General features: G+C 29.2%; 2 protein-coding genes across 5 annotated transcripts; one reads left to right on the top strand and one right to left on the bottom strand.

Annotated features, from left to right (window-relative positions):
• Positions 1-13: 13 nt before the first annotated feature.
• On the bottom strand, positions 14-2,064 carry LOC119683895. The gene is made up of 2 exons (XM_038097769.1): positions 585-2,064; positions 14-523 (listed from the first exon to the last, which is right to left on the bottom strand). The coding sequence occupies exon 1, from the start codon at positions 1,961-1,963 to the stop codon at positions 1,175-1,177; it is 789 nt and encodes a 262-aa protein (XP_037953697.1). The 5' UTR covers positions 1,964-2,064; the 3' UTR covers positions 14-523; positions 585-1,174.
• A 1,880-nt stretch (positions 2,065-3,944) lies between these two features.
• On the top strand, positions 3,945-8,436 carry LOC119683065 (zinc finger protein DPF3-like). 4 transcript variants are annotated; one of them, XR_005252621.1, is made up of 4 exons: positions 3,945-4,581; positions 6,429-6,689; positions 6,751-7,562; positions 8,405-8,436. XR_005252621.1 is itself a non-coding variant. In XM_038096668.1 (3 exons), exons 1-3 carry the CDS (start codon positions 4,188-4,190, stop codon positions 7,500-7,502), a joined length of 1,407 nt encoding a protein of 468 aa, XP_037952596.1. In that variant the 5' UTR covers positions 3,945-4,187; the 3' UTR covers positions 7,503-7,811. The 4 variants fall into 4 exon arrangements, 1 of the variants encoding a protein (XP_037952596.1); XR_005252619.1 differs by lacking the exon at positions 8,405-8,436 and adding an exon at positions 7,615-7,811; XR_005252620.1 differs by lacking the exon at positions 8,405-8,436 and adding an exon at positions 7,615-7,811 and having other exon boundaries at positions 6,751-7,558.
• The last annotated feature ends 6,203 nt before the right edge of the window (positions 8,437-14,639 follow it).

A 14,639-nucleotide genomic window follows, 5' to 3' on the forward strand; every position in this document is an offset into this window, starting at 1 on the left:
AATATCTATTCAATTATATATATTATTTTTGTTGTTACTGCTTGTGTATTCTCTTTTATACGTGTTAAATGGTTGTCAAAATTGACAAGTAGCTCCGGAACGTAGACCCGATCATTTTTGGAACATTCAATCCAATCCAAATGCATGCGTATGCATTATATTTGCTATTACTTTTATTGTGTTATAAACATATTCAGTAATATGTATTCATCATTATTCTTTTTATTGCATATCATCATAGGGTCCAGCAGCCATAACGCATTTTTTATATAGATGGATTTGATTGAATTACGCTGAATTGATGTTGTTCATAACATAAACATATTAAATATTATGTTATATACGAAAACATAATCAATGACGGGAACAGGGTTAAATCAGTATAGTAACTATATAAGTATAGCTTATTTTAACTATTTAGTTTGGAACTATTTAGTTTTAGTTTTTGCTTATTCCATCAGCATTAGCATAAAAAGTACCAATTTATACCAATTTCGTTATAATTGACTTGCAGAATTTCCAACTAAAAGAATTTATATTTGTTAATAAATAAAGAATATTAATATATTTTTAAAAAAACATACCTGTAAAGGGAATCTTTCGCACGAACTAATAAAAAAAATGTGGTCTAAAACTTGGCAAAATATATTTTGGTAAAATGTATGAGTTTTGCAAAATTGGTATTACAAATATTGACTATCAAGAACTTGAAATAATAATTATCTAATAGAGCTACAGGGTCTGCATACCAAAGCTTCCACTTTCTACAAACTGTCAAGTGTTGCTCACTTCTTCAGTAACAACAACAACTACTTAATAGTTGGAAATATTGACTATGTAATATATCTGATTAGTTTGTTTTCCTTCTAGTAGTATTGACCCATATTATAAAAATTTAGAATACTAAAGTAATACGCATAGACAATTCGAGTTGTGTTAATTCGTCTTAGTCATTTAAATTATTAACATACATAAAAATTAAGATTAAAATTAGGACGGAATTGTTAAAATAAGTGAAATACACAGTTTGTGTATTGGATATACTGAACTTAAGATTGACACAGTAGTTCATAAAAAAATTCTTTAATATTTAGTCGCCACTAAGATTCAAAAAAAAAAAATAAACTGATTAAACTACTATGTAACCTATTTTGTTGCTAATATTACTACACATTTAAATATCTGTTTGTATACCACCACTCGGCCCTGGTGCCGATGGTTCAATCGTAGCAGGAGCAGCACGCTGACCAGGTTGTGGACGTCTGGGTCTACTTGATTCTGGTGCAAAATATTGTTGCGCTTGTTGCTGATACACTTCCTCTTGACCACCATATTCACTAACATCACGATTACTAATTTCATTCAGGCGCTTATAACGTTCACGTCGTGCCTCGACGATATATAGTATACCAGCTGGTAGTAGCATTACAGCACCAACAACGGCGAATGCAAATGCCCAACCCATATCATTTGTTTGCCAACCTGGCATCCAATCACGAGAATCACCTTTAGCACCAAATATTACAACAGCTATGAAGCCAAATAATGAACCCAATATTTGACATGAGCCCTTTGTTAATAATAATACAACGTATCGATCATCGTCTCTGGATGTGCGTAAGAAGGCGAGTGTCAAGGGAAGTGTTATTAGGCACATTACAAAACAGAGCGTGGCGAAGAATTGCACAGCAATATAAAATCCAGGCAGTAAGAAGTCGTGTATAATATAATATTCTTCTTCAAAAACCCACATGCAGCCTGTGAAGACTGTATCGTAGAATCGATGTATATCTGTGAAATTGTTGAAACACACCTCCCATAGGCCGAGGTTTGTAAATCGTGGTGCTCTTAATGTTCCATCTGTGACTAACCAATAGGGCGAAACGAAAGCTATGAAAAATAATAAAAACGAAAATGCTGATAATCCAACAGCTATGCGCGTATTTCGGTTGCTGGCACCCATTTTCAATTATCGCTATATTTTAATTTTTAATTAATATATTATTTTGTTTTTAATTTTATTTGTAAATAATAAATTGCACTCCACGCCCAACTATCGTACAAGTATTTTACAACAACAATGCATTCCACAAACACTGCTTTATTAATGAATTAGGATCATCATTGTGGATGGAATTTGGCAGCACTTCAAAAGGGTGTATGGAACAAAACTTTTTTAAATGAGAAATTATAGTTGTTCCCACTGCACTGGATATTATTAAATAATTAATGTTATTTAATAATAATTGTTAAATGATTATAAATTTAAATAAATATTTTTACTAAAATAAATGTCTTAATTTGCGAAATTAAAATCATTTCGTTACAATGTTTTGCAATCCATCAATAATCGATGGTATTGTTAATGGTTATATAACTTCTTTTTTACTGCAAAATAATATATAAAATTAATTATTTACTAAATATTAATAATAACTATAAGTGTATAATAATATATAAGAAAAAAACAACTGTATTTTTTTAAAGCGAGAAATAAATGTAACGACCGTCTTAATCAGCCCATAAAATAATCGTCGATTATAACATCTATTGTTGTTATACAATTAAAAATGTGACAATCGATGATCACCTATATAGAGGTCATATTATATAAGGTCTGTTTCATGAGGTGCTTGTAGGAACTTTGAGTAACACTGTGTATACACAAGTGCGTTCCACCAGGAAGTTTTCGGGTCAATGAGAGCATCTGAGAGAGACTTTACTCGTACATTTAATTTCAGGTAAAATTTGTGTGATGTGTGAATCAGCTATTTGAATTTAAATTTTTGTATTGTTTATTTGCCCGGCATTGGTGTTCTCACCAGACTTTACACAAAGCTGTTCCATGAAAATCTCTTATTGTGTACTTTATTTGTGTTTTACTTAAGTTTTACTACGACTATCTCGTGGAGTAGAGCTACAGGCATTTATAGTTACGCCTAATTTCAAGTTGTTGTTCTCAATGTGAATTAAAAAATTTGGAATAAGATAACGAGGGAAATGTTTATATAGGCATATTCACTCAAAAATAAATATGTTTCAAATTGAGGCACAAAAAAAAAACGTATCAAAATAGTTGTTTAAGTACCAAATTCACATTTGACTCTATTTATAATCTGTCTTTTGGGCATGACCAAAAAGAGTTCAAAATTACCATGATTATTCGGTTGCTAATAGCAGTGCATATAGCAAAAAGAACTGAATCACATAGATGTCCAAAGGTACATCTTTAATTTAATTTAATTTTTTAATACCTGTATTGTGACAAGTGGAGTCAAAATCTGAAAAATATTTACTAATTTGCAGTGGTAACTAATGCTAAAATGACCAAGAGTGGTTTGTGTACTTAATATTGAAAAGCTTGTACAATGACAATTAGTTACAGAATGTTTATATTACGAGCTTTTGTGGTGGAAGTCGTCTTTGAGTAAAACCAATCACCAAAGCTTTTTTTCTCATGTAAAAATAAGAACCAAAGTTAGACTTTCATCAAAATTTGTATTATTTAATAACTTTTCTTGAATACAGCATTGTATATAAAGCATTATTGATCAGTTTTAGTACAAAAATTCCTCATTAGTTTTATATGTTTTGTATTAATTATAAGTGAAAAAGGATTCTTATTTCTGCACATTTGTTATGTTAATTGCGTTAGTGTAAACGTTGTGTCAATTTAATTTAATTGTGTTGTAAAATAGTATCAATTAAACGTCTGTGAATTAAATAAAAAAAGGTATAAAAAAAATTACAATTAATATATTAATAAGATTTCTATTATATTTATTATAATAAACAAATAAATTATAAGCAATAACAATATTAAAATTTGAATGCGCTATAAAGTTTTACACAATGTACACTCTGTCTTTTCGAGTATACACTGTTTATTGTTATTTCGCGTATATGTGCCATCCCTTTCCAGCGCATAAGTACATGTCAAAGTAAACGCCAAACTTATTTACTATACTATTTATACAAAAAACAAGTTAGCAGGCAGGAACAAAGGAAATACCTGAAAGTTTTTTAATAAAAATGTATACATAATAAAGAAAAACGTGCCACAAATAATTTTTACTTATTAACAGCGTAATCGGTAGTGTGAGAAAGAAGTTTCTTGAATTATTTTACATCGTTTTTAAAGGTTTTTAATTACGTGTATACAAAAAAAATTTGCGCATTCAGTGAAGATGGCATCTGAAATTGAAATTGTGAATATAGGAAATTTGGAGAAAATACAAAATTTTCTAAATGATTCCGCTTACAAAGAAATACTTGAGAATAGTGAAAATTTCAATACTCGCCTCTGTATTGAACGACGTTTACGTATGCCTTTCTTGGATACCCAAACGGGTGTAGCACAAACACATTGTGAGCTCTTCATGAAGAAGAGACAACGTATGCCCGGTTTTCGCGATGGCCAAATCTACACTTATCCCTCAGCACGTTGGCGTAAACCGAAGAGACAATATTTACTCAATCATCATCATAGTTATCGAGCGTATCAATATCGTGAACCACACCACTATCATCATCATACTAACTCCTCGGCTGCAAGGGACCATCACCAATCGGAAAGTGCAGGTAAGTTGTGTGAAAATAAAATATATTGTTTTTTTTTTTAATTTCTACAAAAATTAAATTCAAATTGATTTTTATATATAGAGAATTTGCTGAGTCAGCTACATTTAGCCGTCATACATATTATACAATATTTTCCTAATTCATATTGCATTCTTGATTAATGATTACTTCGCATTTTTTACATACAAAATAATGCATATAGTTTGGATCTAAATTTGATACCTCTTCGAATGTATTCATGTGAATATATAATAGTCATATATACTACACAGTTTAAGTAAAATGCAGGCTTATTATTTCAAAATGTGCCATATGGTTAAATATATCTCAACTAATTCAGAACATAACGTCTAGAATGACTAAACCTCGGATGCTTTCCTTTTAAGCACATATTTAGTAGTAAAAAGGAAACATTCTACTTATAGACAAATATGTATCGGCCCTTTAAAAAATTCAACTACTACTTTTTCTAGTTACGTATTTTTTTTAGATATTTCTCTAGCGGTGATAGCAAAACTATTTGACATTCTCCATATACGTATGGGTTCAAAGAGAAATAAGGAGCTACAAAATTTTTCTAATACGTCATTTCTCTAATACATAACAAAAGAGTAGATCAAATATCCTCAAGTAATTTGGGCATTAATGGCGTTTTCGATTGGTAAAACTGAATTTAATCTAGATTGACTCTCTATCTGACAAATTTTGTTGCTCAATTGAACATTTTGCGAATAATCCAACGTTTTTGTAGTAGTTTAGTAGACAACATACTTGTCATAAATAAATATATCGAAACAAATCGCACTTAATTTGTGTAGTCATATAAAACAATTTTTAAATAATATATTGCACTAATCTATGTGATTTATAAGCTAATTTACAGAAAAATATGATCAATTTGGTGTCCTTGTTACTGTGATAGTTTTACTGAGACTGATATGTGACACATACTTGTCGATTTTAAGTAGCTCAAGTTTGTAGACCCGTTCGCTCATGAAACTTTTTCCTATTCTTATTTAAGCTACTGTTATAAGACGTCTCTTAATAGCATATGTGCGAAACACCGATAAAAGTTGCAATCGATATTTGATGGTCGTAAACCCATGTCTCCATTACATACAGTGTAATACTCTTCGAATTAAATTTAAGTTATCATTCCAACTACCTTTTCATATAGTCCAATAGATGCCAACGAAATTTGTAGTTAGTACTTCATATTTCGATGGTAGTTTGTAATTATAATTGGATAAAATTGGATTAACTTCCAATTATTCTCTTAGCTTTCTACTTTTAAGTGTATAATGGATGACTAAATAATTTCCTATGTCTATTATTGTTTATTACATTTGTTTGGCAAATAATTTATTGAAAACCTTGGATAAGTAATTTTTTTGATTTGAACGCTAATATTTACAGATTATTTTACCTGAATATTCTGTACCTATTACACTTCGAAAGCTGCAACCATTACACTAATATTTCATTCCAAAAATAATTCTAATTACTCTCTTAGAACTCTATCCTTAAGTATACAATTAAGTATAACAATTTCCTTGGTCCATCGTTTTTTACTAAATGTACTTTGGCAAAAACTTGATTAAAATGTTAGTTCATTTTTATTTACTCCAAAGAATGGTTAAATCAATTGTCTTGCAAAATATATATATACAATAATATATATACATTAAGCATATATATAGTGCACTAATTATGCTGCATAATCTGTATACCATAATTATCAGAGCCAATGTTAACTTATTCTTACAGCAAGATCCACAAAATTCAGTTTTTAATTCAAATTTCTATTTAGATTCCTATAAGATTTTGTTCATATTATGTTCTTATAGCTATCGCAGCTGCAGATGGAAATTCAATGAGCGCTTCGGGTGACAATGATAGTAAAGACTCACATCCAAATGCTGAAAAAGAGTGGTTCCACGAAGATATGGATATATCACATTATCATCATGTAGATGACTTCGAAGAAGATTTTGAATCAGATAACGATTTCGATGAATCATACAGTAGTCGTGGCAAACGTAAACGTGGATCACGTTCGCGAAGAGTAAATACTACTTTGGATGGTACCCCAAAACGTGGACGTAAAGGTAAATCTCGCTTTCATATATATGAAAATTAATGTTATAATTGAATATAATTTATATTTAGCACGCCGACGCACAACTGGTCCTGATGGTGAAGTTGTTGATGGACGTCGACGACGTGGTGGTAATAATACTGCAGTGGCAGCGGCATCTGCAGCAGCTGCTGCAGCCGCACATGTTCCACCTATAGTTGCTAGCAATTCAAATTCAGCTTCACCGATTGCCACGCATGACGAGACATCTCAATCATTACTTGGTGTACCGACCACAGTAGTGCCGCATTTGTCTACACTTGATAAATCAACCAGTGATACTGGTGCTTCAAATGATGCTACATCATTGGCTAGTACTAGTGCAACATCACCTGTTGCTCCGGCAACTCTTGCAGGTGCAATTACACCCGCCATTAACGCAAGTCCCAAAAAGGAACCTAAGAATAAATTACGTGCTGATCGTGAAATAGCGCAACCATCACCGTATTGTGATTTTTGTTTAGGCGATCAACGTGAAAATAAAAAAACAAATCTACCCGAAGAGCTGGTATCATGTTCAGATTGTGGTCGTTCTGGACATCCTACTTGCTTACAATTCACACCGAACATGATTATTTCAGTGAAGAGATATCGTTGGCAATGTATTGAATGCAAATACTGTTCGATATGTGGCACCTCTGATAATGATGATCAGTTATTATTTTGTGATGACTGCGATCGTGGTTATCATATGTATTGTTTGTCACCGCCATTGATAACACCACCTGAAGGTTCGTGGAGTTGTAAGCTATGTATGGAAGAATTCCATAAGGAAAATCAGTAAAACCATTAGCGTCAAGCTTAATGCAGTTGGTAATCGTTAACATTTAATTATAAAATGTGGGTATGTATGATTACGTTGCGCTGGACTTTATTTACATTAATCTATCGTTTAGATATACATAAACCATTAGACCGGAACAGAATTAAAAATTAGTTATTCGGCAAAATTTGTATAGTTAATCTTGGCGGCTTATAGAGAAATTTTTCTCGATCACTAATACTTCTATGACTTTAGTACTAATTCTAACAGAGGAGAACTTAACTATTATTTTTCGTTGCACAGTAACGTAATTATTTTTATAATTCATCTAAGGCGTAATAATATGTTTTTGTTTAAACTTTCTACTTTTTTATATTCCGTGGAAATTTTATCTAAATACGTTTTTTTAATAGAGAAAAATAGCACTTAACTTTCTGCTTTAACTAATAAAGTATTTACGCAGTTAATAATTGTGGTACGCAGTACAAAAATTAAGTATATAATCTATAATATCGATAAATGGGACAAAAATTTTTTTTAACACAAAAAACCTTTAGTCATAATAAAAAGCATTTATTTTCATTCAAAATATATATGGAGTAGTCAACCTCGGGGATAAACTTAAATATGTTTTTGTTTTGCATATACGAACGAGAGATCGGTATAATTATTTATTGTAAAGGTATCAGTGTTCACATGGTTTAGTTCATTTTCATCATCTCATAACTTAGTATTTCGCCTGCTCCATTTTAAATTTCATATCTACAGTACTGTACTAACATTACAAATTTTCAATGTAATTTTGAGAATTTCTTCATTATAATTAATAACATTCTCACATTTTTATTTCGAATATAATTGAATAATTAATTACATTCCTCACTCCCTCAAATTTTTTCTGCGATTCATCTCTTATTTTTTAGATTGTCTTAACATTTTGAGCACTCTTCGATATTATTTATTTTTACTCATATCTTGAACTCACTTTCATTCAAATTCAAAATATGGCATCTTTTATGTTATTATTTATTAATTATTAAGTATTTTTAATTAGCTGTTAATTTATTACCAATTAAATTTCTCCTAGTATTGTGTAAAGTATCTTCGCTTATTATGTATTATTTTTAGATGAATATATGTAACAAAACTTTCAAGTAAATCAAGTTTGTATAAATTTGAGTGCTTCGTAGTTTTATTCGTACATAAGTTATAATATAAGTAAATCAAATTAAACATATATAAAAGATTGGTATTAATAATTTCATGTGAATTCTGCTTCCTTATTTTAAATATTTAATTTAGCATATATTAATGCATAATGTATACAGTGAATATTATGTGTTTCATATATAACGTATTACTTGTAATCTACTTAAGACATAGCAAACTTAAAAAATAAAAATAATGCTCATTCAATGTAACAATCCTTGTGTTTTTATTTTACTTAAATAGTTGTATTTATCATTATAAAATTGAAAGTAAATATTATTACAATATTTCATATATGAATGTATTTATTGCAATATCTTTCTATTATCAAAAAAAGTATAATGTGCCGGTGTATTTTTATTTCATGACGTCATCATGCCCTCATTGCGGTGCAGTGAAGTTTTTATCTAGTATAAAAAAAAATAATGTGTGCCGTCATCATGCTGCTAGTGCAGTGTAATATTATTTATTAGAAAGATATAAGAAAAAATAAATAATACGTCGTTTACGTCTTAATTTCACTGATGCCAAAAGGAAAGAACGTCTTTGCATTTGGCGAGCGGGGGTTGGCAGAGTTCTATAATTTTGTACATAAGTATATTAATTTATGGTCATAACTATTTAATACAGTCCCTCAAGAAGATCTTTTCAGTCATGAAAATCTTGGTTTTAAAAGCACGGATCATGCAATATATAACAGGAAAACTTCAGATATATACGTACAGAGAATATACTACAGAGCCCTACAAAATTTAAATAACAACTATTTGTGTGAACTATTAGATTGAACTGCATACGTTATTATATCTCAGTACTACTATAACTTTAAGGCTTTTACATTACTTTTCTAGTTGTTTTTGTTAGTTGTCTTTGGCTGCTTTGTTTCGAATCGTATTTTCCAACATATTTGCGGTTGTATACAGTTAAGTATCTTAGGGGTTCATGTCATGAACCCCATCAGTCTTAGCCCATATTTTCTAAGTGTTTCTTAAACAACTATCAACAAAAAAACTTTTATTTAAGTTTATGTTCTGACAATCTATATTGCTAAGTCATAATATAGCAAAGACGAATCTAGTAAAAATCCAAAGCTGATGGCTGTACTAACTAGTTAAAAGGTTAGCTTAATGAATTTTTAACATCTGTGATAGAAAAAAAGAATAAAGTTACGACTAAGTTTTATTTATGTTAATTTTTATCTGATATCAGTTACTAATTGTAACTGATTTAGTTATGACTTCATATGCTAAATTTGAATTTGAAACGCTAGCACGATATCATCTACATCATTCAGATCCTAAAGGCTATTTAGTATGATGAAAACTTGATATCACGTTATTAATTACACATGGTTTGTCGCAGTTCTGCTCTGAAATCAGATATGTACTTATTGCTCTATAAAATGAAATATTTTGGATAAAGCGCAAGATTTGGCAAAACTCTTGAGTTCAATAAACATATTCTTGTCTTGTTTTATTGTCTCTTCGGAAGTTAAGATATTCGAACTCTTTAACATAAATCAATCATTTCCAGATATTCTTTACTATTTAGTTTAATTCGCATAGGTTTCGTCAAATATGTATTTTGTTTTTAAAGTCGGGATTTGGCTAAAAATTATATATAGTATAATGACTTTATCAGCCAAATCTTCTTCTCCAATTTAGAGTATATTCAAATGTAGTCAATTAAATGATAAATGGATCTTTATTCTTAAGTTCTCATTCCTGCAATAATATTCAGGACAATAAAGTGGAAATAAAGTAAAGTCATTAGGTGGAAAACTATCATCTTCAGAAGAAAAACTAACACAATACTTTAACAGAAGAATGATATCATAGAAGAAGAATATTATAAAAATTTGAAATAAAACTTTAAAACTCGGTAAAGAAACGCTTAAAAAATTAATTTTAATATTAAAGATTTTATTTTTTTTCTAATTTTTTTAATAAAATATATTAATAATAAATATTAATTTTAAATGTAATTCAAGATTTATCATTGTTTAAGTAATTACTATAAGGTCGTATTTTCACTTTTGATTTTGATCTTCCAATAGATGAATTTAAAATTGCCATTATTCTTGGATTCATTGTTACTGTCAAAGCTTCTAAAGGTTTCCTGGATTTCTGAGCAGTAGCCATATTTTTGAAATTTGAACATATTTTGTATTTAACAGAATCTCTTTGTAGTTTGGCTTTTTTGTACACATTTTCCTTATTATCTTCGGAAGCTTGATTGTTTGATTGTTTATGGGGATCCAGACTTGCACTTCGATTATCCCTTTTTCTTTTACCATAACCTTCTGAACTTGATGGCTTTTCATCGTTAACATTCGGTGGAGTATTTCGTTTTATTTGATCAGTGACTGTTTTATCCATGTTTTTTATAAAAACTTCGTTCTTAGTATCAATCGATTGTGTTGGTTTGGTGTCTGGTATTATATATTTCGGCTTATGTGCTACTCTGACTTTTGGTTTGATAACTGGTTGAACTTTTTCATAATTAATTTCAACTGTTGGACTTTTTTCTCTCATGTGCTTTTGCGATCTTCCAGTTGAAATTTCACATAACAAGTTGTATTCTTGTTCTAGCTCCATTATAGTCAAAGTAAATTTCTGATATTATTGTAACCTTAAATGGTATGTTACACGATAAAATTGAGATAACGAATGATGGATATAATTTCAGTTTACTCTTTTTATAAGTATGAATTTAGTAGTGATCTTAAGAGTTTGTTTTAAATTTATTCACTCCATTTTTCAGGTAGGAGCCTTCATTCGTGAATACTTAAATGACCTTTTATAAAATTCACTATAATTCAGGTTCTTAAAACGGTTGATAAGAATATATTAAAAATACATAGATTTTCTATTTAAGTTTCGAGTATTGAAACATGTTTTTTTAAATATACATTTATGACTTAGGTACCCGTTTCGTTTTTTAATAACGAACTTTTATACCTACTCTATGCATGTTGAATTTGGTTTAATTGAGATAGTATCTAGAGACTAGAGAAATAAATAGGTAAAAATCCCATATCCTACCTAAATGATTTTTAATTCTATTATTCCCTTAGACATAATATCGGTGAAAATACGTTTTATTACTTAAGGATATTATTTTATATAGAGATATATTATACAAATTAGTAAAAATAATACATGGTCGGTATATAATTTTTCAATAATACAATAGTATTTACTATGAAAGCTGAAAAGTTGCAATTATTAAATTCTTGATATTATGGTTATAATAGTAGTTTATTAAACGGCTGGAAAAATCCCTCACAATTTTTGTTATGTATTTTTAATTCCTTGACAATAACAAATACACAAATGTATCTTTAACTATCGCTCTAATTGAAGCATAGAGCGATAGAAAAAAAATATATACTATTAGGGATTGTAGTCCTAAGATATAATTTATCTTAATTGGTGTCTGATTGATCTTTGCATTTTGCTAAATAAGTTAAAATGAAACGAAGGGCTCCAAATTTTCCTTGTATCTACAACAAATAAAGCAAATCACATTTATTTGAAAGTCCTATTAATAATTAAATTCTGTACTTCATTGATATACCATATATTGTCCAATTGATTTACATATCAAGAATATTTCATGTAAGCTAATTAAAAATGAAATTAGTAATTCAAGTTGCCAGATTTTGAAAAAATGTCGGTAAAAGTGATTAAATTGCTGTTAGAAAGCCGATAGATAATATCCATTGTAATTGCTGAACGCCTAATATATCCAACTTGATGAAACATAAACCATAAATAATACTTAAAGATCATATATACTGATAATACCGAGGAATTAATTGCAAATATTGTTTCCGTAAAAGACGAAGACTTTCTTTACATATAAAAAGCCTTGATTACACACATGTGATATATACTAATTTTTCAGTCCTAATGGGTTTCTCAGTTCCTTATGTATTCTGACAGATTTACTTACCAATTAAGAATAATTTATGCATAAAACTAATAATTTAAGTAACCATATGTCGCTTGACTCTCACAAGACTGATGTTACTGGGTAAAATCTTACTGCTAAAGGCACTTACTTTTATAAGTGATGATATATAAATCGATGACAGATTTTAACACCATCCTTCAAAATGAATATGTGTACGAATAGTAATAGTATCCAAAATCAAAAAGTTATTAAATATAATTAAAATTATGCAGTTAAAATTATTTATTAAAAATACTTTCTTGAGAAAACAAAGAGCAATAAGATTGAAGGGGAATAAGTACCTAATTTACAATTTTCATCATCGAAATCGAAATTTTAGTTTCGATATTCGAGGAATAAAATCAGTTAGATATAAGTACCTATGTAACAACTCTTGTCATTACAATACTGTTTAATCAACAGCCACATATGGCGTTGGAACGTGGGATCTAACCAAGGCAAATAAACATGGTCTTAAAGTCTATGAAAAAAAAATGCATCGAAAGTTTTTAAATGTTAAAGAAAGATATAGATCGGAATTTCTATTACTGTGACAAAGAAAACAAAGTGATTTATGGTTACTTAGTCCCAAATTAAAAAAATTAAAGTCCCAAACTAATTTTAAAGATTTTACTTTATTATAACTTTTGTACTTTATTTGATTGCTTAAATAAATATCTTAAAATGTAATATCAGTTTCTTTTTAAAAATAAGTCAAACCTTTTTGATCTTAAAATAGATACGATAAAAAAATATATAAGGGACAGAGCTCTGAAGCTATATGCGAAATTCGACAGGCTGCCCTACTTAGCACTATCTAATCTCAGAGTAATCACTAACCGCACGGGGTGGTACGCAGATCTTAGATCAATCATTGAATAATCACAAAAATTATCAGGAATACTTAAATTAGCCAGTGAGATGGGTGGGACTCTGCAGAATCCCCCCAGCTATCATAGAGTAAAAGTGCCCAGATGCACTAACTCGGAAAAGGCTTAACATAATAACATAATAATAATAAAGATTAAATGACTTCAAATTCTTTCAATTATTTGTAATCATTGCCAATTTTAATTTACAGATTTTTAAGTTTTTTTTATTAAATAATGGTAATACATTACTAAAACTTTTGGTAATGTATAGTTATATTTAGTACCTTATATTTTCAATATCGAAATAATTGTCCAATACTATTATTTCCACTGTATCGCTCGTTCCGTTAATTACATGTAATGGCAAGATATATAAGATATAACATAGTCATTTAATTAACAGTAAGAAGGATGTTAATTGAACAACCTACATGCATCTGAACCTAAAATATTTATTTAAATGAAGAGTTAAATGAGTTCAACATAAACTTAACTTTCATATCGTAATTGTTACCAGAATTTTCGCAGTTATCCATTTCATATAATTGCCACTAATTGAAATTCTTGAAAGAAGTAAGCAATATTTTTACCATTTCTGAAGTTTAGAGTGATGGTTGAAATTAGTTGTAACTGAAACGAGAAAATGTTTAGTTTAAAATTATTCTTATACGTTTACGGACTTCTTAGTTTATATATTGCATTGGCTTCCAGTGATTATGAATCAAGACGCAAACGGTTTTTAATATTTCCGAGACAAGCACCTACAAGGCATCAGGTACTTTGGAAGTAGAGTGAATAAAGTCATCAGAAATTGTGATAGAAATTTCTAATGAACTATTTCGTTGAATAAACACCTGTCGAATTATATCAAAATTTACTTAACTGTTGGATTTCAGAAAATGATATTACACTATAAATTTATTAATAATTAAAAAGCTGGAATGAGTAGTCTCAATTTTAACAAAAGAGAACAGCACAATGGTGTATATAGGTTCGATTTCGGTTATTTTAACTGATATTAGTTTTTTTATATTTATAACATTTTATATGATATAACATCGTTACTGAACGCCAATGTCTTTCAAATCATATTCTGTGCATAAAAAAACTATGATTAGGT

This window comes from Teleopsis dalmanni, chromosome 2, assembly GCF_002237135.1.
Source record: "Teleopsis dalmanni isolate 2A chromosome 2, ASM223713v2, whole genome shotgun sequence".
Lineage (NCBI taxonomy): Eukaryota > Metazoa > Arthropoda > Insecta > Diptera > Diopsidae > Teleopsis > Teleopsis dalmanni.